The sequence below is a fragment of the Desmodus rotundus genome, chromosome 4 (genome assembly GCF_022682495.2).
Source record: "Desmodus rotundus isolate HL8 chromosome 4, HLdesRot8A.1, whole genome shotgun sequence".
Taxonomy (NCBI): Eukaryota; Metazoa; Chordata; class Mammalia; order Chiroptera; family Phyllostomidae; genus Desmodus; species Desmodus rotundus.
This window is the reverse complement of record NC_071390.1, coordinates 74,440,462-74,465,704: the sequence shown is the minus strand read 5'-3', so window position 1 is coordinate 74,465,704 and position 25,243 is coordinate 74,440,462. Positions and strand designations below refer to the sequence as shown.

The 25,243-nt window shown below is 35.0% G+C and overlaps 1 protein-coding gene across 1 annotated transcript in view; it reads left to right on the top strand.

The window, feature by feature from the left end:
• KIF5B (kinesin family member 5B) overlaps positions 1–21,645 on the top strand; it is a 44,868-nt gene extending 23,223 nt beyond the window's left edge. Inside the window, exons 13-26 of the mRNA XM_024574748.4 lie at positions 603–671; positions 2,580–2,786; positions 3,306–3,449; positions 7,687–7,875; positions 8,507–8,624; positions 9,146–9,207; positions 9,302–9,411; positions 11,037–11,138; positions 11,673–11,733; positions 11,847–11,918; positions 12,096–12,200; positions 13,100–13,316; positions 13,825–13,976; positions 18,586–21,645. Of these exons, the coding sequence (XP_024430516.1) occupies positions 603–671; positions 2,580–2,786; positions 3,306–3,449; positions 7,687–7,875; positions 8,507–8,624; positions 9,146–9,207; positions 9,302–9,411; positions 11,037–11,138; positions 11,673–11,733; positions 11,847–11,918; positions 12,096–12,200; positions 13,100–13,316; positions 13,825–13,955 (1,587 nt within the window). The 3' untranslated portion in view covers positions 13,956–13,976; positions 18,586–21,645. The remainder of the gene's footprint in view (positions 1–602; positions 672–2,579; positions 2,787–3,305; positions 3,450–7,686; positions 7,876–8,506; positions 8,625–9,145; positions 9,208–9,301; positions 9,412–11,036; positions 11,139–11,672; positions 11,734–11,846; positions 11,919–12,095; positions 12,201–13,099; positions 13,317–13,824; positions 13,977–18,585) is intronic.
• Positions 21,646–25,243: the final 3,598 nt, after the last annotated feature.

Sequence of the window (25,243 nt, the reverse complement as noted above, 5' to 3'; positions counted from 1 at the left end):
TAAGCTAAAAAAAACTTTCTAAAATAATTTGGCATTGGGTCAATGGAGAGACTTTATGAAATGGCCTCTTAGAATCAGGGATCTGAAGACTAATAAAAGGTGATTAGATAGTGGAGCAGAATAGAGTGAAAATATCTTCCTGCATTGATTATATCAATCAGTAGTGTGAAAAATAACAAATTATGAACCCACATAGAGAGGAAGGGAAAAACAAAAAGAGACTAGAAGAAAATTGTTCTAGTTTTGTTTTTGTTTTTAGGTGGTATTTTAAGCAGAGGTGGCAAGTTTGATGTGGTTGCATGGCTATTTTCAATAATAGCTTTGAATGTTAATTATTTTTTTGCATTTAAAATGCTTAGCTTTTTTTCTTATTGCATGATAATAATGTTTATAGCCTTTTTTCTTGCGGCATGATAAGTGTTACAATTACTGATAATTGAAAGAGATTACATTTGTTTCAACATTTTTGTAAAAGATTGGAATAAACTGTTGAATTTGGGGAAATAGTTTTAAAGTATTTTGGGGAGGATAGTTTTCTTACATACTATGTTAGGAAACAGTCACAACCAGGTTGTGAGCTACTTGTTATATTAAAATTCTAGGATGAGGAAATTAATCAACAGAGCCAGTTGGTAGAGAAATTGAAGACACAAATGTTGGATCAAGAAGAGGTAAGTTGAATACCATTCATATTATTCCCAGTAAAGCTTTATAGTTTGTCATTGAAATTGATGAGAAGAATGTTGGATCAGGAAGAGGAGGTAGTTGTATACTTTTCATATTATTTCCAGAAAATCATAAAAGTTGAAGGAATCTACAGAGCTCAGAATATACTAGAGTACATTCAAAAATTTTTTTAATATGTGCATGCTTCATTGTAGGTATGCTATGAGATTGATACATCATATGGGTTGAAGCACAGATTCACTTCCTATAAGATTTAAGATTTGATTCCCAGTCAGGGCACATGCGTGGGTTGTGGGCCAGGTCCCCAGTAGGGGGCACATGAGAGGCAACCGCACCTTGATGTTTCTCTCCCTCTCTTTCTCCCTTCCTTCCCCTCTGTCTAAAAGTAAAATAAATAAAAATCTTAAAAAAAAAATGAAGTAATTAGGAACTAAAGAGATTTGAGTATTTATTTAAAAAAAAGATTTAAGGTTGAGTTCTATCTAACTAGAGGGGAGAGGATAACTTTTTAAAAATATGTACTATTTAACATACAGTTACTGGATTTTTAAAAAACCCTGTCTTGGTACTTGCTTGAATTCCAATGCTGTTTTGTCTACCCAAAACATTTCTTATTAATCCTTGGGAAAGACATATTACAGTGGGCTGGAATAACCTTAGTCTCCCCCTCCCTTAATGAAAAGTACAGTGTTTTATACACAGAAATGAGGAAAGGAATATAAAAAAATACAATGTTTTATTTTCACTCATTCACTTCAACACAGAGATATAGGTTAGGTCTAAAGGAATTGTTAAAGGAAAGAAAATACTGGTTTCTGAGTCCCTGACTTTGTCTTTAATAATTGTGTAAGTTAGGAGAATGAGAATGTCAATGAATAAAATCAATTTATATTCCTTCTTCATATTCCTACTCTCATCTAACCTGTTGTTCATTTCTGCCATCTTTACTTCAAGGTTTCTCCTCCATAGTTTTTCACCTACCTTGGACCTTCATTTTATCTCACCTGCAAAGCAGGGGAATAATTTAAAAATGGTCCTTCATTTAAGGTTTGTTTTGTGGAAGGGTGGCAAAGACTGTACAGTTTCAATAAGAAAAGGTACCCACCATTACCAGATCATCTTTCTATTTATTTCAACTATAGCATTCTTTCTCAATGGGGCACTAGTAATATTTGCGTATTTCTTCATTATATTATTTTGTCTTGTGCATTATAGTATATTTAGCATCCCTGAATCCTGCTTCTAAAGGCCATTAGTATTCTGCCCCATTACTAATACTCCCACACAGTATCCTTCTAATTACTAGTCTCCTTGCATCTTTCCAGTTCAGATTTTATATGCTGATACTAAGTTTTCCTGAGGCATAGCTCAGAAGTCACCCCTTGTTGCTCCCCCCAAATCTAAACTTTAAAGAAAATTTTCTGAACGTGCATTAATTTTTCTCTCTCTGTGCACAGTGTTCATTAGCCTAGAATGTCTTTGTCTATTACATTAATTTATACTTGACTAAAATCTACCTATCCTAGGTACCTTCTCCATACCCTCTGCATTCCCTGCAAAAATATTCCCCCCACCCTCCTTTTATACTATCAAGTACTTTATTTTTTATGCTCTGTCCCTTCATTATGGCTGTTACATTTCATCTCATATTCTATTTATTTATGTTCTTGTCTTCTCAGATTCCTCAGTGACAAAGTCTTTATTTGATTTCCTTCCTGTCTCCCGCAATGTACAGCCACAGTGCCTGCATGTAGTAGACATTCAGTAAATATGTTGAGTGAATTAATGTTAGCACACTTAATAGCATCCTCATCTCTTCCCCTTTATGCTTAGCAAATAGATTTTTTTGTAAATAACCTGTATATGTTTGGTGACTTTGCTCTTCTACATAGCTTCTGGCATCTACCAGAAGGGATCAGGATAATATGCAAGCTGAGCTGAATCGCCTTCAAGCAGAAAACGATGCCTCTAAAGAAGAAGTAAAAGAAGTTTTACAAGCCTTAGAGGAACTTGCTGTCAATTATGATCAGAAGTCTCAGGAAGTTGAAGATAAAACTAAGGAGTATGAATTACTTAGTGATGAACTGAATCAAAAATCAGTAAGATAATCATTTTTTACCTTCTTAATACTTTTAGTGTTCTTAAATGACAACTTACCTAAGTAAATTGTCAACTCTAAGTAGGTATATAGACAGTAAAGAAAATATACCAACCATCTAGAAAATTGTCAGTTCCATTCTGCCATTAATCTGCTCAGACTTAGGTAGTAAATGAAAATTGAATCTAATTAACTTGGAAGTTTCCCATTTCAAGGCTGAAAACATTACCCAACATCAATAATTACTGAAGTAATACTAATTATTGCTCTTCCTGGAGTGGTAATACTAATTACCACTCTACAGGGAGCACAACATGGCAACTTTACATTGTCTATTAGGTCTGAAATATTTTTCAAGTTTGAAATGGAAGCTATTCTAGAACAAGATAGTTCAAGAAAATGAAAGCAAAAAGTAATAATTTCATGAGTATTAAGTGAAAACTTGAAAAACCTGTCAATATTTACATTAATATTTTCATTTAATAGATGTAACTGTACTGTTTATTTTTGAATCTACTAGGCAACTTTAGCAAGTATAGATGCGGAGCTTCAGAAACTTAAGGAAATGACTAACCACCAGAAAAAACGAGCAGCCGAGATGATGGCATCTTTACTAAAAGACCTTGCAGAAATAGGAATCGCTGTAGGAAATAATGACGTAAAGGTAAGTGTAATAAACCAATATTAGGAGTTATTTTCTGTATGCAGCTCATACTTTTCTTTATGACTGGTTACTTTTACAAAGTTCTTTTCTTACCCTTAAAATCATCATGTGTGGTAGATGGATAGTATTATCTTTATTTTAAATAGATGAGAAAACAGGAAGAGAATGGGGTATTCAAGTAGATGAATATTCGTAAGTAGCATTTTGTTTTTTGCACTCCATGTTTCGTTTTTCTAATATTTTGCACTTAGAAATTATGTTAATGAATTGCCATACATGACAGGATATAATTGGAGAAACAGTGAAGATTGGCTCAGGGAGTAAAATCATGAATGAATTGACCTATAGTTACTTTAACTGTTTAAAAAGAAAAAGACAAGCACTGCTAATTACTTTTTTCTTTTAATTTTATTAAAAATTTCAAACATAGAATAATACCATGAACCTCTGTTATCAGTTATCAAAATTATGAGATATCACTTAACACTTTTTTCTTTTTTATTAATTCTTTTAAGGATAATACTGGTTGTATTATCACTGGACATGTTATAAAAAAAAAATAGTGACCTAGTAGATTTTACAACTTAGACCAAAAAAGATAAACTAAGACTCTTAACTGCAAAAACATGTATATACCATAAAAGATTTATATGTCAGGTGTTCATTTGAACTTCTCTTTTTTGATTAAAGCTTAATTATGGTTACAAACGAACAAATTTATACTTCGGTTTATGATGAGGGCATACCAAGAAGCCAAGTTAAACAAGAATTGGAAGTAAAGATTTTCAGTATGGAACATACATTCCTTCTATTACTTGTAATTCAAAGTCTGTTGATGAAGACAAGAATTGTAACATTTCTCCTCATGTGTCATTTCTTTTTTTCTTTTTTTAAAGATTTTATTTATCCATTTCTAGACACAGGAGAAGGGAGCAAGAAAGAGAGGGTAAGAAAAACCAATGTGTGGTTGCCTCTTGCGCACCCCCTACTGGGGACCTGGCCTGCAACCCAGGCATGCTCCCTGACTGAGAATCGAACCTATATATCCTGTGGTTCGTGGGCGGGCGCTCAATCCACTGAGCCACACCAGCCAGGGCTCATGTGTCATTTCTTAATGTCAACTCACTTCATTGAAAGAAAGGAAAAGTATTATTGTTCAATACTGGCTGGCTTGACTTAATCTCTCTAATCTCTCTTCACATCAGTCTGAACATTCTGTTCTGTCCTTTTCATGGTAAAGTAATGGGAGGTGTTAAACCTATATGGGAATCTTTGGAGATGGAAAAGTGCATTCATTTCATATCACTGAATACTAGAAAGAAATTACTCAAAACTTGCTTTGTAGATTTGCAACTTCTTTTTAGAAGTGGTAAAGGTAGAGAAAATAAAAAGTGGAAATGGCTTATGTTCAGTGGCAGAGTAATTAGAATACAGGTTCCCTGACCCCTACACTTGCATTTTGAAAGCAGGTCAGCCTTGCAAATAGGTTCTTTAAAAATAAATCTATGGATTCTCAGTATTATTGTCATTTGCACATAATTCTTTTCCTGTTAACATCATCAGTTAAACCCTGCTGAACTCCACTTAACATTTGTTTTGTGTTTTTACTTTATGGTTCACTCTTTATGTGTACAGTTCTGTGTATTTTGACAAATGCATAATACAGATTCACCATTACAGTATCAGAATAGTTGTACCACTTCAACATCCTCTACCATCTCCCATGCTTTATTCATCCCTCTCCCCTGAACCCTTAGCAACCACTGATCTAAAAAGATCTCTGTAGTGTTGCCTTTTCAAAAATTTCATATAGTTGCAATCACACAGTATGTAGCCTTTTCAAACTGGCGTCTTTTACTCAGCATGTGCATTTAAGGTTATTTCATGTCTTGTTATGGCTTGATAGTTCATGTTTTAATTGTTTATGGTATGGACATACCATTTTGTTTGTCCATTCACTTATTGAGGAACATCTTGGGTACTTTCAGTTTTGGGCACTTAAAATTTAAATAAAGCTGCTATAAACGTTCATGTGCACCTTTATCTGGGAACATAAGTTTTCAATTGAATTGGGTAAAAATACCCAGGAGTGTGGTTATTAGATTGTATGTTAAGACTGCGTTAGCTGTGTAAGAAACTCCCAAAGTGGCTGTACCAGTTTGCATTCTTACCAACAGTGAGTGAGAGTTCCTGTAACTTCACATTCTCCTCAGTATTTACTATCATTTTTTTGGTTTTGAGCCATTCTGATAGATGTGTAGTGTTGTCTCATTGCTTTAGTTTGCAATTGGGTTGTTTTATTACTGAGTTTTAAGAGTTATGTTTTGGATAAACTCTTCATCAGATAGGTATTTTACGTATACTTCTCCCAGTCTATGTCTTATCTTTTCATTCTCATAACAGTGTATTTTGCAAAGCAGAAATTCTAACAAAGTCCAATTTATCAATTTCTTCTTTCATGGATTATGTTTTTGATGTTGTGTTTAAAAACCCATCTCCAAACTCATGGTCACCTAGACTTTCTCCTGTGTTATCTTCTAGAAGTGTTTTATTTTTGCATTTACATTTAGGTCTATGATCTATTTGTAGTTAGTTTTTCTGGAAAGTATAAAGTGTGTCAGAATGTATTGTTTTACATGGGGATGTCCACTTGTTCCAGCAAATTTGTTGAAAAGACAATTCTTTCTCAATTGAATTGTCTTCACCACTTTGTTGGAGATCAGTCAATTGTATTTGTGTGTGTCTGTTCCTGGGCTCTGTTGTGTTTCAATGACCTATTTGTTCTTTTGTCAATATCACATCATTTTGATTACTATAGCTTAATGGTGAATCTTGCAGTTGGGTAGCGTTAGTCTTCTGATATTGTTCTTCTTTAGTATTGTGTTGGCTATTCAGGGTCTTTTGCTTTTCTGTATAAACTTTAGAATCAGTTTGTTGATATCCACAAAATAACTTGCTGGGATTTTGATTAAGGTCACATTAAATACATAGATCAAGTTGGGAAGAATTGATATTTTTAACAGTATTGTCTTCCTATCCATAAATGGATATCTTCATACCTCCATCTATTTAGTTTTTGATTTCATCAGCTTTATAGTTTCCTCATAGATCTTACACATACTATGTTACATTTACACTTAAGTGTCTCTTTTTTTCCTGGTACTAATATAAATGGCAATTTCAGATAAGCTAGTACATAGAAAAGTGATTAACTTTTTGTATGTTAACCTTGTATTCTGCAATACTACAATAATGGCTTATTAGTTCCTGGAGTTTCTTTAATAATCATGTCATCTGTAAACAAAAGATAGTTTTATGTTTTCTTTCTCAAGCTCCACTTAATTTTGACATTGAGTATTATACTGGAGTTTTATAGGGAAACCCATGGAAGTTATGGAATGTAAAGTGACCACAATTCCTCCTTGGTGAGCTTAAGTCATCCTTTTTGTGCCACCTAAACATCCTTATTTGTTAAGTTTTATTTTTTTAATCCTCACCCAAGGATATGTTCACTGATTCTTAGAGAGAAAAATATCAATCAGTTGATTTCTGTGTGCACCCTGACCAGGAATTGAACCCACAACTTTTGGTGTACAAAACGATGCTCCAGCCAATTGAGCTACCCAGCCAGGACTTATTTGTTGTTTTTTTTGTTGTTTGGTTGGGGTTTTTTTTTAAGATTTTATATATTTATTTTTAGAGGAGAAGGGAGGGTGAAAGAGAGGAAGAAAAACATCAGTGTGTGGTTGCCTCTCACCCGCCCCCCACTGGGGAACTGGCCTGCAACCAGGCATGTGCCCTGACTGGGAATCGAACCAGTGACCCTTTGGTTCGCAGGCCAGTGCTCAATCCACTGAGCTACACCAGTAAGGGCTTATTTATTAAGTTTTAAACTGAAGTTACACATGATTAACAATAAATTTACTGAAAAGGGCCTATGAAGGGGAAATTCAAATATTGAAAGAGATTCATCAGGTTTTGTTTGTTTGTTTTTTAGTTGTGCATTCTTTTTTCCTTGTAGGCATGTATTAGCGTTAAGTTAGGAAAGGAACGAAGGCCAAAATGAAAGTATTTTACTTACCCTTTATTAAAACAATATTTAATAAAAGGAAAACTCTAGACTTTCCATGAATATTGAGTAATATCAAAATATATTTAATTTTGTTCTAAGACTTTAGAATCTAATTGGATAAACACACGCTGGACATTTTTGTCTATTTTATTTCACTTCTCATAGCAGCCTGAGGGAACTGGCATGATAGATGAAGAATTCACTGTTGCAAGGCTCTACATTAGCAAAATGAAGTCAGAAGTGAAGACAATGGTAAAACGCTGCAAACAATTAGAAAGCACACAAACTGAGAGCAACAAAAAAATGGAAGAAAATGAAAAGGAGTTAGCAGCATGCCAACTTCGTATCTCTCAAGTATGTATTAACAAAACAAACTCTATTAATTTTCTGAGTAGCCATGTAAGTTTTATTTATTGTATGAGTTACAAGAAAAATGAACTTCCATAGGTTATTCTGAGTAACAAAATAAAACAGTTAATTTGATCAGTTTTCCTAATCTAGTTGCATTATAGTAAAATGAATGATTTAACTGGGTTATAGTACAATGAATGATTAACTTGGTTAAGTATCCAGATTTATTAGAAAGATGTGACTGATGTGACTGTTGAAGAACCTAGAAGAATCTTGGGTGGATAAAACTGCATGGCCAGTTTTCTGACTTTGGCAACTGAATAGAGGAGGCTATTCACTAACATAGGAATTGTAGACAGAGGGAAGAGGGTAATGTCATGTGGAGAAAAAAATAAGAACATCTCTTTTTTTTTCGGCCTTCATTGCCTTTGTTTACAAGTGTTATAAGCTATACAGGTGACCATTTCATTGATTATATTCTTTTTCATGTAAATTTGGCCCCTGAACATTTAGTATCCTGAAGAATTTTATATGTTTATATACATTGCTAAAACTTACTTGTTTTTAAATATTTGTAACAATAAAATGTGTGTGAGGTTTTTTCCACTTCATATCAGTACATTTTCCCCAAAAGCATGAAGCCAAAATTAAGTCATTGACTGAATACCTTCAAAATGTGGAACAAAAGAAAAGGCAGCTGGAAGAATCTGTTGATTCCCTCAGTGAAGAACTAGTCCAGCTTCGAGCACAAGGTATTAACTTCTCATTGTTTATAAGTTGTGTCTACGTTAATTTGTTCTTACTTTAGTTAATTGTATTAAACTTATATCTGCACTGATGATCTGGATAATTTGGAATAGTAAACAAAAAATATGTTGTAGTATAGCTTTCAAACATCTTTAAAGTTGTGTTTGAATATGGAAGTAGCCAGTTTGTGAATTTCCCACAAATTTACGAAGTTATGTATATATATGAAGTTTATGCACTCATGCAATTTTGACATAGGAACTTAGAAAGCTGTCTTGTTTCCCTACCATGCCCTAACCCATTTGTTCTGGGATTAGGTAAAGAAAATAAAGGAAACCATAATTTCAACAGAAGGCTATAAATGTACTTAGTCAATATTTCGTTAACATAAATAGCAAAATTTATCATGTGGCATTTGGATAGATTAAAATCAAGAACTGCTAAGAAACACATCCCTCATAAAACCTGAGTTTATGAAGAACTTTAAGTCTATGTCCTCTCTTGTTTTCTCTCCCTATCCAAACAGAGAAAGTGCATGAAATGGAAAAGGAACACTTAAATAAGGTTCAGACTGCAAATGAAGTTAAGGCAAGTTTGATGTAATTGGATTGTAATGGCTTTAATTCATCATTATTAATCTTTATTAGTCTGACTTAATATCCTTTTCCCCCAAAAATTTTAGCAAGCTGTTGAACAACAGATCCAAAGCCACAGAGAAACTCATCAAAAACAAATCAGTAGCTTGAGAGATGAAGTTGAGGCAAAAGAAAAACTTATTACTGATCTTCAAGAGTAAGTATACTGTTTTTTCTTTTAAATATTAAAAACTAACTCAGAAAGATTGACTATTTAGACAAAAGGAAATAATTGGTTACTGATAGATTAATATAGTCTTATTAGATATACCTGCATTTTTCATTGAAATTATAATTTTTGAATTAAAAAATAATTTTTTAATTTATAACTTCTGAGTCCCTGGTGAAAATATTTTGGGTTTTTTTTAATGTAACTATTCAGGAAAAGGAAAAAAAACAACTAGCTATTATTGCAAATAGAAACCAGTCTTCTACAAATCATTTTCTTCCCTTTTAAAAAAATTCTTAACTGAGAAAAACTTTATTGGAAATTGGGGCTTTAAATTTTTTTTTTTTTTTAATAGAAGTTGTCTTTGTAAACCAGCACTGATGGAAACAGATTTCTCTCTGAAGATAACTACAATACCAAATTTAAGATCACTAATCATATATAACTCATATATTTATATAACCACTCAATTTTCCTAAACTGAAAATGAGAACAAGTTTTACCTGAATCACTGTGAAAACAACATTCACTTCTGGAACTAGACTGTAATGTGGGCCATATAGCATGCACAGGGCAGGCTCTCTGTGAACCTCTAGGTAGTGACTGAGCAAAGCACAGTGATGGCAACACAGGAGAGCATTACCCATCAGTTACATAAAATATCACTCCTAGAAAACTATTTTGGTTTCAGTGAGAGTCAGAGCATCATGTGGAAGAAAATAAAGCTGTGGGTATAAGCAGGCCTGAGATAAAATCCTAATTTGACTACTTACCCACCAATTAACTGTGTACAAGGTCTTTTAGACTCATGGCCATATGTAAACTATGAATAAAAATATCTACCTTGTAGGGTTCATGTGAGAAGTTAATAAAAGAACAAGAAAAACAGCCCTGGCTAGTGTGCTCAGTGGATTGAGCACAGGCCTGTGAACCAAAGGGTCGCCAGTTCAATTCCCAGTCAGGACACATGCCTAGGTAGCAGGCCAGGTCCCCAGTGGGGGGCATGCCAAAGGTAACCACACATTGATGCTTCTCTCCCTCTCTTTCTCCCTTCCCCTCTCTCTAAAAATAAATAAAATCTTTAAAAAAGAAAAGAAAAACAGTTTGTAAAACACCCATAATAGGGGTTTAATAGGCTATTATTTCAGAAATAAAAATGTTAATATAAAAAACTTATCTTCGTTATTTATCAAGAAGACATTTTCCCACTTTCATAACCATATGGATAAATAGCGTTGAATTGATAGAAATTGGAGGTCTGCACCTAAATCATGATATGAGTAGGAACCAGAGGAGCCATAAGAAAAAAATGAAGACAAAGTTTGAGGTGTAGATCTTATTAATGAACCTAATGGATTTAGGGACAAGGATTGGGGGAGATGAAAGATACAGAAAACTAAAATCATGATTTCAAACCAAAATGGGAAAAATATTGTACAGTTGAACGTAGCCAAGTCCTGTTACTCCCCCTGCAGTGGGCCAGGATCATAGGAGGCCCTGGTTGTTTAAATGGTGAGGTTGTAGAATTTAAGAGTTCGAAAAGTCTTAATGACAACAATCAGAAAATGTTCGTGTTGATGTTGTGGGGTTTGTTTGGTTTTTTCTTTTATCAGTCAAAACCAGAAAATGATGTTAGAGCAGGAACGTCTGAGAGTAGAACATGAGAAGTTGAAAGCTACTGATCAGGAAAAGAGCAGAAAACTACATGAACTTACGTGAGTAAATGTTTTAAATTCAAGTTTAAAATTAAAACTAAATTAAAGGATTATAGGCATTACTAGCAGATATATCCAGTGGATACTTTCTGTAGGGTAAAGAGTGTTTTTCTTAAACCCTCTTCATTGGTTTGGTATCTGCCATCATTCATATAGAACAATTTTAAGTAAAATATGTAGACTTTTAATTTTCGATAATTTATAATCTCTGTAAGAACCAGTTAATCAGATTTTGGATAAAAGCAGTATGCTATATGTGACATATTCTAAAATATAAATAAGAACCACTCCTTATTTAGATACTGCAACATTTTATCGCTTTCTTCTAATAATGGATATAGAAGGAATTGTAAGGCATTATAAAAATTTCTTTGAAAGACATAATTGAGAGTATTTTTAAAATAAGTATCTTTCATTTATTTGAATTTAGGAATTAATTCAGATAAATATGTGCTTCAGCTTCTATGCTAAGTAAAACTAGAATTTTATGGACTCATAGTTGAAAATGTATATGTCTGTTCTTCCTCTGTTTAGGGTTATGCAAGATAGACGAGAACAAGCAAGACAGGACTTGAAGGGTTTGGAAGAGACAGTGGTAAGATAAACTTGAAAATAAATTACGATGTGGAATGTTTAATCGGTTTTTCCCCTTTGGTCATACTAAACTTGAAGTCTGAATTCCAAAAATACTGCTGTTCTTAATTCAAGGCAAAAGAACTTCAGACTTTACACAACCTGCGGAAGCTCTTTGTTCAGGACCTGGCCACCAGAGTTAAAAAGGTAATAAAACTATACTGAGGTATGGGTATTTGTATAAATGCTGCCTACAGTGTGTAATTATTTGCATGCATAAGTGAAATAATTTTATATTGTCCTAACAGTTTTTGTGTAGTTAAGATTAGGGTATTTTTGATCTTTAAATTTGTTCATGCTATTCATTGACCTTTTTTTCTTTAGAGTGCAGAAATCGATTCTGATGACACTGGAGGCAGTGCTGCTCAGAAGCAAAAAATCTCCTTCCTTGAAAATAATCTTGAACAACTCACTAAAGTGCACAAGCAGGTAATAAAGGATATATTTTGTGATACCCTGAACATTGTAAGAATTTTAAAAGAATGGGGAGTGGCAATTTTTTGAATTTATATACCCTAAGCTACTCCATTATTTTTCAAATACTTATATAAAGAAACCACTAGCAATTTTTAGGGAAGTTAATATTTTTAACAACACTTTTATCAAAAGAGGCCAGTGGAATCCTTTCTGGTATTCTAGGTCTGTCAGCTTTCTTAATTGATTCATGGTGATTTAAAATTCTCTGGTAGATAAGTCTTTGCAGTTTTCTTGTTCTTTTACATTTAATGCCCTTAGCATGAAACATAATAATGTGAGGCAGTTCATATTTTTTAAAAAGTAATGCTTTTGGTAATGCATGGTAAAAAGTACCATGTCTTTTAATTAATGGCTTGATAAATGATTTAATTACAAAAATACTTTTAGTGCACTAAATTGTGTATCTTTGTTATTGTAAACCTGATGTTTACACCAGATGTTTGCACTAGAGTAAGGTTAAAGAAATTTTAGCCCTTTCTGCTTTCAACACTGTTATTAAGGACCCTGCCAAACGTATGTGTATTTGTGGGTCTGAAAGGATATTCATTTCCATCAGATTAGTATCTTACTAAGGGACCTAGTACTGTGTTTCAACTTACTGTCATTACCTAGTAGCGGGAAAGAACAGCCCTCTCCCCCCAAAAAATCTAAATGAAATTGTATATTTGTGAGAAATATATGTATATGGGTACATATGTATGTCTTGCTTGAGGTTGCCTAAATTAAATTAGCTAATTGGCAAACCTTAATATAAAATGTAGTTCTTTTCTAAAGAGGAATTATGAACTGTGCATACTTTCCCAAGTCATCTTGTTAAAGCTAGAATCCTAATTTTCTTTATGTATTTTTAGTTGGTACGTGATAATGCAGATCTTCGCTGTGAACTTCCTAAGTTGGAAAAGCGGCTGAGAGCCACAGCTGAGAGAGTGAAAGCTCTGGAGTCAGCTCTGAAAGAAGCCAAAGAAAATGCATCTCGTGATCGCAAACGCTATCAGCAAGAAGTAGATCGTATAAAGGAAGCAGTCAGGTCAAAGAATATGGCCAGAAGAGGACATTCTGCACAAATTGGTTAGTAATCCACATGAAAACAATTAAACCTCATTTGGTTGGAATATTTTCATTTACTTGAAAACATAATCTGATTCATTTAATTCTGTGTTGTAATGTGGTATTTGTCTGTTTTTATTTTCTAACTTGCCAAAGAGTGTCATTGTTGGAAGAGCAGCACAAAGTTGAGGAATAGCCACATTAACAGGACAAGAAGATAAGAACTAGACAAGCAAGAATGGTCAGGGGTAGGAGATAAACTGTACTGAGCAATGTTATTAAAACAAAAAGAATTTGCTAATAGTATCAGCAATATTTCATGCTCCAGAATAATGATTGAGGTAGGAGTAAAGTGTCTCAGAGGCTAGAGAAAAAAGTATATAAGAAAAGAGAGGAATCTAATGAGCAACAAAAAGGCACAGAAAAAAACCCTTAAGAATTTGTTGTAAATAAAGAGAAGAGACCTAAAAAGTTGTTACAGTCATATGTTAAGATTTATTCTAAAACCAGTTTTTGGTTTTTGTATTAGCTAAACCTATTCGTCCTGGGCAACATCCAGCAGCTTCTCCAACTCATCCAAGTGCAATTCGTGGAGGAGGTGCATTTATTCAGAACAGCCAGCCAGTGGCAGTACGAGGTGGAGGAGGCAAACAGGTGTAAGCGTTAACACATTAACTACAGGTTTGTAGTTTATATCTGGCTTTAGAATTATAGCTATAAATGGAAATGTTCAACCATTGGTTGTTAAACCACATTTTTGGATTCTTACATTAGTGTCTTGATATTTTTAATGTATGTAATTTTAAAAGTAACTTGGCACAATTTCTTCTAGTCTTCATAATTCACATAGATATATGCAATACTATATATTCAAATTTGTGTTGTTAACCTAACATAGGGTCATTTTTTTATTTTTAGATTTTTATTTATTTATTTTTAGAGAGAGGAGAAAGGAGGGTGAAAGAGAAGTACAGGACCATTGATGTGTGAGAGAAACATGAGTCATCTGCCTAGCCCAAAACCCAGGCATGTGCCCTGACCAGGAACAATCCAGTGCTTAATCCACTGAGCCATACCAGCTAAAGCAAACACTGGGTCATTTAAAAAAAGATACTTCTATTCTGTCTAGTAGATACACTATGTATGGTTTATAACTATATTCCCTTTTACAGGACATGTAAATAGTATGTTAATTTTTTCCATACTTGAAATTTTCAAAATTGAAGTTTCTTACATGAAATTTGAAGTATGAAAAATCTTTTTACACCCTTTTAGATTATTTTTGAAGATCCCCAAAGTGGAATTATAAGAAAATGTGGACATTTTTAAGGCTCTTTAAAGATTGCACCAAACTGCCTATTAGCCAAGGATACTGTCCATTTTGTTGAATCTTTGCCAACATTGAGTATTAATAGTTTTTAAGCTACTGATGTAATAGGCCAACATAAGCATTTCATTGCTTTATTAATGAAGTTGGATTTTTTTTCATGTATTTATCGGCCCACTTATTTTCTTTTTTATGAGTTATTTCTGTGTCCTTTTCAAGTTACCTATTGGGAGTGAATTTTTTCTAACAGATATATGAGTTCTTATAGTTATTAATATCTGTTCCTTATAGAGGATTAAAAATTATTACAAAGTAGAAGATAAATATCATCTAGAAAAACCACCCAATATATTGTGTGTGTATAGAAGACCTTTATTTAGCACTGGCTGGTGTGTCTCAGGGGATTGACTGCTGGTCTGTGAACCAAAGGTTGGCGGTTCAATTCCCAGTCAGGGCACGTGCCTGGGTTGCAGCCAGGTCCCCAGTGCGGCACACTCAAGGGGCAACCACACATTGATGTTTCTCTCTCTCTCCCTTTTCTCCCTCCTATCCCCTCTCTAAAAATAAATAAATAAAATCTTTAAAAAAAAGGAGCTATATTTATATAAGTTTTAAATTATTGATAAATATTCTAGTCACATACTACTCCTTTTCTCTATATGTTACTTTGTAGCCTGCTTCTTTATCTTAATAGTGTATTCTGAAAATTTTTTTCTGCAACTTGATACATTAATTAAGTAGCTGCCTAATATTTCATCATGTGGCAGGAGCTCAGATTTTAATTCTTTAGGAAGTCCCAGATGTGTAGGTGTTTTGGAAACTAAAAATGCTAGATAATAATGATGCTTAACTTGTTTCTGGCACATACTAAAGTCAGTCTATTTTAATCTTTGCTTTTACTTTGATATTTTGCATAGTATTGCCTCCCAATTTGAATGGAGAATTAAGCCATATTCTGGAGGATTAGCATTACAAACAAATTAATATTTTTTGTCTATATAGAATAGGATTTCAAAGATAGTGATAAAGTAAAAAGAGCACAGACTGTGACGTTCTCAGTTCAAATCCTGACTTTCATGAATTTCAGCATTACTTTTTTAAATAATTTTTTTCTCATTTTGACTCCTTTTAAAATTCTTTAGCGTAAAAATAAATTACACATTCATAACTTGTTGAATGTATTTTCTAAAACATACAACATTTTTCTTTATAGTCACAGAAACATTATCAACAAAATACTGTTAAACAACTGAAAACATTTTTAATATTATCTAATACCAATCTATATTCAGATTTCGCTGTTTTTAAAGTTCTTTAGCACTGAATTCTGTAAAGCAGCAATTTTCAACTTTTTAAATCTCATGGCACACATAAACTAATTACTAAAATTCTGCAGCATACCAAAAACTATACTTTTTGTCAATCTCACAAAAATAATAGGTAAATTTTGATTCATTCACACCAGACAGCTATTATTTTGTTGGCTGTTGTCATTTTTTATTTGACAGTCTAAGGGGAAAGAGGTCAGTGCCCCTGACTAAATAGTCCAGTATTGCACATTTTAAAAATCCTTACAGCACACTTGTTAAAAATCGCTGGCTTAAACCAAGGTAAAATTTAGGGCTACTGTTTATATTTGATTATGTCCCTTAAGTCTCTCTTAATCTAGAATTACCCGCTTTTCGTTAACATTGATATACTGAAGAGAATAGGCTGGTTATTTTTGGCATATGCCACCTTCTGGATGTGTTTGATTGTTTCTATATGTAATTGCTTTGTTCCTCTATTCCCTATATATTGAAAACATTTATTAGATTCAGTGCATTTTTAAAAAAGATTTTATTTACTTATTTTGAAAGAGAGGGAAAGAAACATCAGTGTGTGTTGCCTCTTATACACCCCCCACTGGGGACCTGGCCCACAACCGAGGCATGTGCCCTGACCAGGAATGGCAACCCTCAGTTCACAGGCTATCATTCAGTCCACTGAGCCACACTGGCCAGGGCTCGGCACAAACATTTTTAAAAAGACTACGTGGTAGGTAATATGTGCTTGATACTGTGTTATATTAGTAGATACAACATAGCCAGTTTTCCTGCCAGTTAGGGATGGTCTCTGTTTTCCCCCTTTGAAATACAGTAAGTTCTCACTAAACAACATCAATAGGTTCTGTGACTTTAAGCAAAAAACGATGAAACCGATTTTAACACTGGCTGATTGATATAAACAAGGGTTAAGTTCCTTTACCTAGTACAGAGCAGGTCCTTTGCTGCATGAGCAAGTGGCTTTTTAAAACATAAATATAGATGAGAACTTACCTTTTTTGGATACTGTGCTCAGATTAAACTTTGAATTTATATCTCATTTGTAGAGAAGATACACCATGGCCTTGGTTAAATACAGTTGGGTTTTAGCTTAAAAGTGGAATGCTGCTTAAAAAAAAAAGTAGAATGCTAGTGTAATACAGCAGTTTAGCCCTTAAGGGAGATAGCTAACCTTGCTAACCTAGGTTTTCAAGACCTGAAGTAATTACACACATATAAAATTTACAGGTTTGTCTCATTGCTGGTCCATAGACAGTAGTTGCTATTTTTTTTAACTCTTACTCAGTCTTAAACCATCATTGAGGAGCATATGATCTACTTAAGTGATAAATTACTGAAAAATTTAAAGCTTTGTAGAGAAATTTTGAAATTCATCTTTTAATTATCAAGAAAAACATTCTAAAACACTGGGTTTATTCTTGGGAACAATGGCAATATATTAGTAATACTGATACCTTTAGTACCCAGCTATACATGGCTGGTCTTCTAGCTTATATAATACTGTATTTTGCCATGTGAAATGTGCTCCCATGTATAATGCATGCCCACAGTTTTGACCCAAACTTACAGGGAAAAAATGCGGATTAAAAAATTAATCGTTTTAATTTTTTAATTCAGTTTTTTAACTTATATTTAGATACTTCCTTTTTGTATTATAAAGTAATTTTAGCATTTATTTTTGAATATATTATGGTATACAAAATTTTATATAACAAATAATTACAAAACACAAGAACCAGATATTAAGTATTTCAGGTACTACCCATGTATAATGTGCATCCTGATTTTTCCCTCAAAAATCTGGGCACATCGTACACGGCAACATATAGTACTTTGAAAGTTGAGTTTTTCTAAACACATAGGTAAGTAGTTTAATACAAGGAATCTTCCAGGTAACAACTACTAAAATTACTTATTAATTGCTTATTTTCCTGTCAGTTTCCTACCATATATATCTCTTATGTATCTCTCATATATCTCTTATGTATCCCTATCCCTCCCGCTCTTTTTCCTCCTCTCTTTTTTTTTTTATAGCTACCATGTATTATAACATTGCTGGTTAATGGTCCTTAGCTTTAAGAATGTTACCGACAGTGTCTACTGCTTTCCATCTTATTTTTTAAAAAAATATAATTCATACATGGGCCTTGGCTGGTGCGGCTTAGCAGGTTGAGTGCCAGCCTGAGAACCAAAGTGTCTCAGGTTCAATTCCCAGTCAGGGCACATGCCTGGGTTGCCGGTCTGGTCTCCCCAGTTGAGGGCAATCGAGAGGCCACCGCACATTGACCTTTTCCTCTCTAAAAATAAATAAAATCTTTAAAAAATATATAATTCATACATCAGCTTACTTTTATAGGCTCTCTTGGGAAGAATAAAAACAAGTGAAGGACTGACCTCTTCTTAAACATTGTACTACTCATAAATAGCTCTACTTAGGAGGTAAATTAAAGGAGAAAAAAATAAAATCATTTAATGTTGACAGTGTAATTAATTTTAGCAGAAATAGTCCAAAGCTGTTGGACAAAATGTTTTTAAAATATTGGTGTATTTTATTTACTTTGTTCCTTTCATGATTATCTCAAACACAGGTTTTTATGCAAATTAAAAATATTCTCTCTATGCATTCTCCCATTTTCAGATGCTGACAGTAATTAAAGTGTGAAGAGGATATAATATCAAGCAGTCATTCAATGACTAACCTTTACCCCCGGGAATTATAGAACTACAACTTTTTTAAATCTATAAATTATATCTGGCCTGTTCAGCTGTTTCCTACCCACTTTCTTATAAATTCTGCTGCTTCCCAACACAACTAGAGTGCAATTTTGGTGTCATAGGAGAGGAAAATGAGTTTACAACTGTGGTCCTATTTATTACACAGTTTGTCCTTTGTGTCTTAAATTTAGTCTTCATTGTGCCAAGCTAACTGTACAATATAGGATTGTGTTTTTTGTACTTGTTTGTTTGTGTGTGTTTATTTTTTAATCTCAAATTACGTAGCTACTACTGCTTCTTATTTTTCTTATTAAAGTGTGTCTTCCTTACTTTAGAGGAAATGAAACATTTAGGTTATATGTCTTAAATTTTACCACTTACACACTACATGCTCACAAAATATATCAGGTCAGTACTGTACTTTAAAATCCCTTGAAATGACTTCAGAGTCAAAATCATTTATATCTTTATTATTTGCTTCTGAAAACTACTATTTGAGCACTGAAACCTTAAAACTGCTTAAGTAGGCACTTGAGATTGAGCACAGCTACTTAATTGTTACCTTATGAAATGCCTATTGCTCAATTTTCTTGAATAGATGTATTTAACAGTATCAAAAACAAATCTCAGATTAAGAATTTGGAAAGGAATTGGACTTCCATTTTTCTCGCTTCTATAATCAACATAGCTTGGTGGAATGAAAATACTCCGCTTCATTCTGGTGAACCTGCTAATTATTATAAGAAATGAACACAGTTTGTCTATTTAATATAGTGAAATGAATTAAAATATTACAGGATTAAACATAATTTTATATTGTTAGTACTGTATTAGTTGATCTAAATTTATAGCCTATGGAAATAAAAAAAAGTGGAAGAACTGGACAAATGTATGGTGAATTTATATATATGTAGGTAAAATTTGGTATAAAATCCTTGAGGTATTTTTAACCTGCTACACTAATTCGTACGCTAATTTATTGTTTTGCCTAGAAATAGTTAATTGTTTGCAAGTTACTGATAATCCTCAAATAAGTTATTTTGTTGGTTATAACCTTTAATTTTATAGTTAGTAGTTAGTGTACCTGTTTTTGCCTCTTCTTTCCTCAGCTGATTAAACTAAGTGAACAGTTTTACAAAACTATAAAAGTAATAGGGGAGGAGATTTCAGTATGCTTCGTCAATGGGGTGGTGACTGCAACCATGTCAGAACTTTTGCAGAGAATGGAGATAAAAGGGTGTTCAGTTAGTAGAAAAACTTCAAAAGTTCTGTGTTAGAATCTGACTGGCAGAATTAACTTTTTGAAGAAGTTTTATACACAGATATTTGTAATAAATTTGGAGCCATCGTCAGAAGACTCAGATTATAATTGGCTTATTTTTCTATTTCCTTAACTATTGTAATTTCCACTTTTATATAATTTTTGATTTAAAAGATAAACTTATTTTTTTACCAGTCAAAAATCTTTGCTGTTGAAGTCTACAGCCTTTGAAATGATTGTGTTGCCTTCAGGATTGATCAAAATAAAGGTTCCAAAAATTTAGATGAAACCTTGGTGCAGCAAAAGTACTACAGCTTATTATTTACGATGGTACTTATCTAAAATGAAAAATGTTTGGCTGCATACACATAGACATTTATATTTTGCTTTTAAATGCAAACTAGCTTCTTTGGCAATATCCATAAATGAAGCAGAATTTTTTTTCCCTCATGTCTGAATATGGTAGTTTCTTGTTAGACGTATCACGGGTATTAGTGCTGTGTAACAATGAATTGTAAGTAGCATGTGGTTCAGTATGTATACAATGTTAGGTTTTTTAAAATATCTCAATTTTTTTTCTATTTATAATTTCAAACTTTCATAAAGTATACAGAGAATTTCATAAATTTGTTTTAAGTGAACTGCTCTTTTTGCTATAGGTTATTAAACAGCATTAACTCTTACAAATGAAAATTTCTGATCATCTAGAACATTGACACATTTTTAATTTGCAGTATCTTTTTTTTTTTTTTACTGAATATATCAATGTTTCTCTGAATGGTATTGATAAATGGTTCAGAAGATAAACGCAGTAATATTAATATTTATTCATGGTGATCAATTAAATTATTTCCCTAACTTAAGAAAACTAGTGTGCATAACTCAGTTTGACATGAGTTGATACAAGAATATGAGTCTACCTGTAGAATATGTTGATTTATTTTCAGTGTTTGGAGATACATTCAGAGATAATTGGTTTGGAAAGACAACATATAATTTTAAGTTTTACTTTAACCTGCATGCTGTAAATGTGTCTTCTGTTCAAATAAAGAGGAAAAATTTTTTTTAAATGTAATGACTTTTTAAAAACTTACTTGATAAAGTATTAGGTTGATTTTTATACTCAGTGGCCTTTTGTCTTGACAGAATAGTGACTAATATGTCATATTCATATATACTTTGTTTCCTAATGTATTACATATTCTTTGGACAATTGGTATTAAATATGTAGGCTGGAGGATTGAGACCTAGAAATGAATTATCAGTCTCTCTATGTTACTTCACTTTAGTATAATTTACCTGTTCTTTTCTCATCTAACCCTGATTTATTAAGTGTTAAAGTTTGATTTTCAGTACTTTCAGATCATTCAGGTCTAGCTGGAGAAAACTTAAAGAATGACTTCATAAATTCTAGCGATGGTTGTTTTTTTTGTTTGTTTTTTATCTTCTAAAATTATTTATTATGGAAATTTTTATTCATACATGAAAGCAGACAATAAATAATGAAGTTCCAAGTACCTGTCACTCAATTTGAACAATTATCAGGTCATAACCAATCTGGTTTCCCTTATAACTCATTCTTGTGCACACACCTCCATATTATTTTGAAGCGATGTCAGGTGTCATATGCTTTTATTCATAAGTAATTTCCTAAACAAAATTTCAGTTTTTGTAAACAATTTGTTTGAATCGTGATCCAATTAAAATCTGTGTATTATGATAGAGTTCCCTCTGTCTATTTTTCACTTTTTCCCCTGCAATTAATCTTTGAAGAGAGAGAACAAGGTTAGTTCTACAGTGTTTCCCAGATTTTCCTGAGTGCATTCCTTTGATATCATGCAACATACTTTGCCCTTATGATGTTTCCTGTATGTCTCTGGATTCACAGATTTAATCAGATTAATATTTTTGTTTGATTTCGTTGGGGGTGTCTAGTATTATCTTATAGGTGGTGGTGGTTTTCCATTGGGTGGCACGTAATGTCTAGTCTCATTGGATTTAGCCGCCATTATTCTAGAAATCCTAATTCATCAATTTATTAAAGGTTAAAGAATGGCAGTATTCCAATACTATCATTTTTTAATTGTTATCTGCAGTAGAGAAACTTGCCCTCATCCACTATTTGGCTACTTGGTGGTATAGCTTACAGATGAAAAATAAGATAAATGCTTGAGGCTGAGGGAAGATGGCAGCAAGATAGGTGGGAGCAGAGTGAACTTCCCTCTCCACCTGGGTGAAACACCTACCCAATCTACTGAGGGACAAAGCAAACAGCCAAAAGCAGCCCAGCGTTTATGAAGATAGGAGACCAAAAAGTACCGAAGACACTGATAAAACAGAAGGTAAGGGGATTGCTTCAGGACAAAAAGATCCCGGGGACCAAGGTGGCTGCAGCCCCAGGCCTGCCCCTGCTGGGCCTGCCGCAGGACTCCTAGGAGAGAACTGGGTTAACAGCTCCCCTGCCAAACAAGGCCTCAGCAACAGTCTGAGACCTGGTTGCTTGAAGTTGCAGGGGGAGGAATAAGGACGAAGTGGTAAACCCACAGACTGTGGGCACGGGCTGCGGAGAGTTGAGAGTTGGGCCGTGTGCAACCCTGACTGAGACAGTACCCTGTCTAGCTGGAGAGGTGGGCTGTGTGAGAGGACAGGCCCGCCCTTGTATGGAGCGGCAGAATTGAGCAAGAGGATTTCCTCAGAAAGACCCTCAGGGGTGCTTTGGGGAATTCTCCTGCAGAAACAGCTCCAGGCTGCTCTCCACCCTGCCACCCCTCCAGGGACTGTGCACATGACCTGGGAGTGTGCGCACCTAGCAGAGAGTGTCCCCACCACATCTCAGGGGAACTGAGACCACAGACACCAACCGAGTAGTGTGTCAGTTACCGGGGAGTATGCCCAACCCTAGGGACTGCGGTATCAACCTGGGAGTGTACGCACCTCATCTCACAGGTAACTGACACCACAGGCACCAGGAGAATGCGAATCAAGGAAGGCTCTGCGTGCACACAGATAGCCCGGAGGAGGCATACCATAAAAAGAGTGGGTAGAAGCCGGGAACACCAGGATAGCTCCTGGAAGAGGAAACCCACCAACAAAGGAAACACCAACAGCTAAGAACAGAAGAAGGTGAAGGAGGGAGTGAAAGTCACACTAACTCAACCCAGGACCTATCTGGAGATACAACTAAATAGTGAGAACAAACAACTGAACAAGAGCAAGAGAAAAGCCTCAAAACCTTGTAAACACGAAAGAACCAGCTCCAACACAACCTGCCCACACCTGCACAACAGAAGACAAGACGTGGTGGACAGACTGACCCTCAGATAACCCCCTGGTGGGAAGGACCCACCAAAGAAAGACCCAACAACAACCAAAAACCAAAGACATACACAGAGCCCACAGAAACCACAGCCCAAGATCAGTAAGATCGGGAGATCAAGGAGACTATACCACTAAATCTCACAGGTATTCTATCACAGAAGTTTACATCAAAAACCCAGGGGGTCAGAACAGAGCAGCTTAAGAAGAAGAGGCTAACAGGAAGAGCCTCTCAAACAATGGGAAGACAAAAAATCCCCAAATGAAAGGAAAGGAGGAAGTCTCAGAAACAATGCTAAATGAAAAAGAGGCAAGTCACCTATCAGATAATGAGTCAAAGGAATTGGTTATAAAGAAGCTTCATGAGCTCACACAGATTACCAAAAAGTACAGGGAAACTACAATGAACTCACTGCAAACTGTATCAACATGAAAAAGGAAATAGAAACTATCAACAAGGGTCAAGAGGAAATGAAGAATACAATTTCTGAACAGAAGAACACAGTAGAAGGGATCAAAAGCAGGCTCGATGAGGCAGAGGATCAGATCAGCGAGCTAGAGGACAACGTAGAAAAAAATACCTGGAATGAGCAAGAAAAGGAAAAGAGGCTCAGAAAGAATGAAGTGGGGTTAAGGGAAATGCAGGACAGCATGAAATGTAATAATATCTGTATAATAGGGATACCAGAAGGAGAAGAGGAAGAGCAAGGGATAGAAAACCTGTTTGAAAAAGTAACAATGGAAAATTTCCCAAATCTGAGGAGAGAAAAAGTCACACAAATCCAGGAAACACAGAGAATCCCGATCAAGAGGATCCCAAAGAGGCCCACTGCAAGAAACATCATAATTAAAATGGCAAATTCCAAGAAAAGAAAGAATCTTAAAGGCAGCAAGGGAGAAACAGGAAGTATACAAGGGAGCCCCGATAAGGTTAGCAACTGACTTCTCAATGGAAACGCTCCAAGCCAGAAGAGAATGGCAAAACATATTCCAAGTAATGAGAACCAGAGGCCTGCAACCAAGGCTACTTTACCTAGCAAGGCTCTCCATCAAGATAGAAGGCCAAATAAGGAGCTTCCCAGACAAAAGAAGTCTAAAAGAATATACCTCCACCAAACCAGCTCTGCAGGAGATGCTAAAGGGGCTGCTGTAAGGAAAGGAAGGAAAAGAGAAAGAGGGAAGAACACATGTACAAAGAATCGGCAATGAATAAATACCTATCAAACATAATCTTAAATGTAAAAGGATTAAATGCTCCAATCAAAAGACATAGAACAGCTACATGGATAAGAAAGCATGACCCACACATATGCTGCCTACCAGAGACCCACCTCAGGACAAAAGACCTACTCAGTCTGAGAGTGAAGGGCTGGAAACAAATTTTCCAAGCAAATGGACAGGAAAAAAAAAAGCAGGGGTAGCAATACTCATATTGGACAAAAGAGACTTAAAAAGAAGGGCCATAAAGACAGACCCATGAGAGAACCAACATGGCGGCATAGGTAGACACACTGCGCCTCCTCGCACAACCAGAACTGACAGAAAATCGAACGGCAAGGAAGTCCGACACCAAGTAGATAAAATAGAAACATACATCCAGACAGGTAGGAGGGGCGGAGATGGGCAGCCAGGGTGGAGAGGACTCGCGTGGCCGTGGCGGGACTGAGACTGGCGGAGTGTGTGGGGGACGAAAGGGGCAGGCAGTCTGACCACTAGCAGACCCTGCGGCCCCACATTTGCACACAGATAAACCGAGAGGGCTGGACTTAGTGTGGCAGAGAACGGGGCAGGCGGAGCAGCGGGTAGCACCCCGCAGCCCCACACTCGCGCACAGATAAACCAGGATGAACGGCGGGGTGCGAAGCAGACTGCGGAACCCAGGGCTCCAGTGCGGGGTAATAAAGCCTCAGACCTCTGATTGAAAGCGCCCGTGGGGGGGGGGGGTTGGGGCGGCAGCAGGAGAGACTCCCAGCCTCACAGGAGAGGTCGTTGGACAGACCCACGG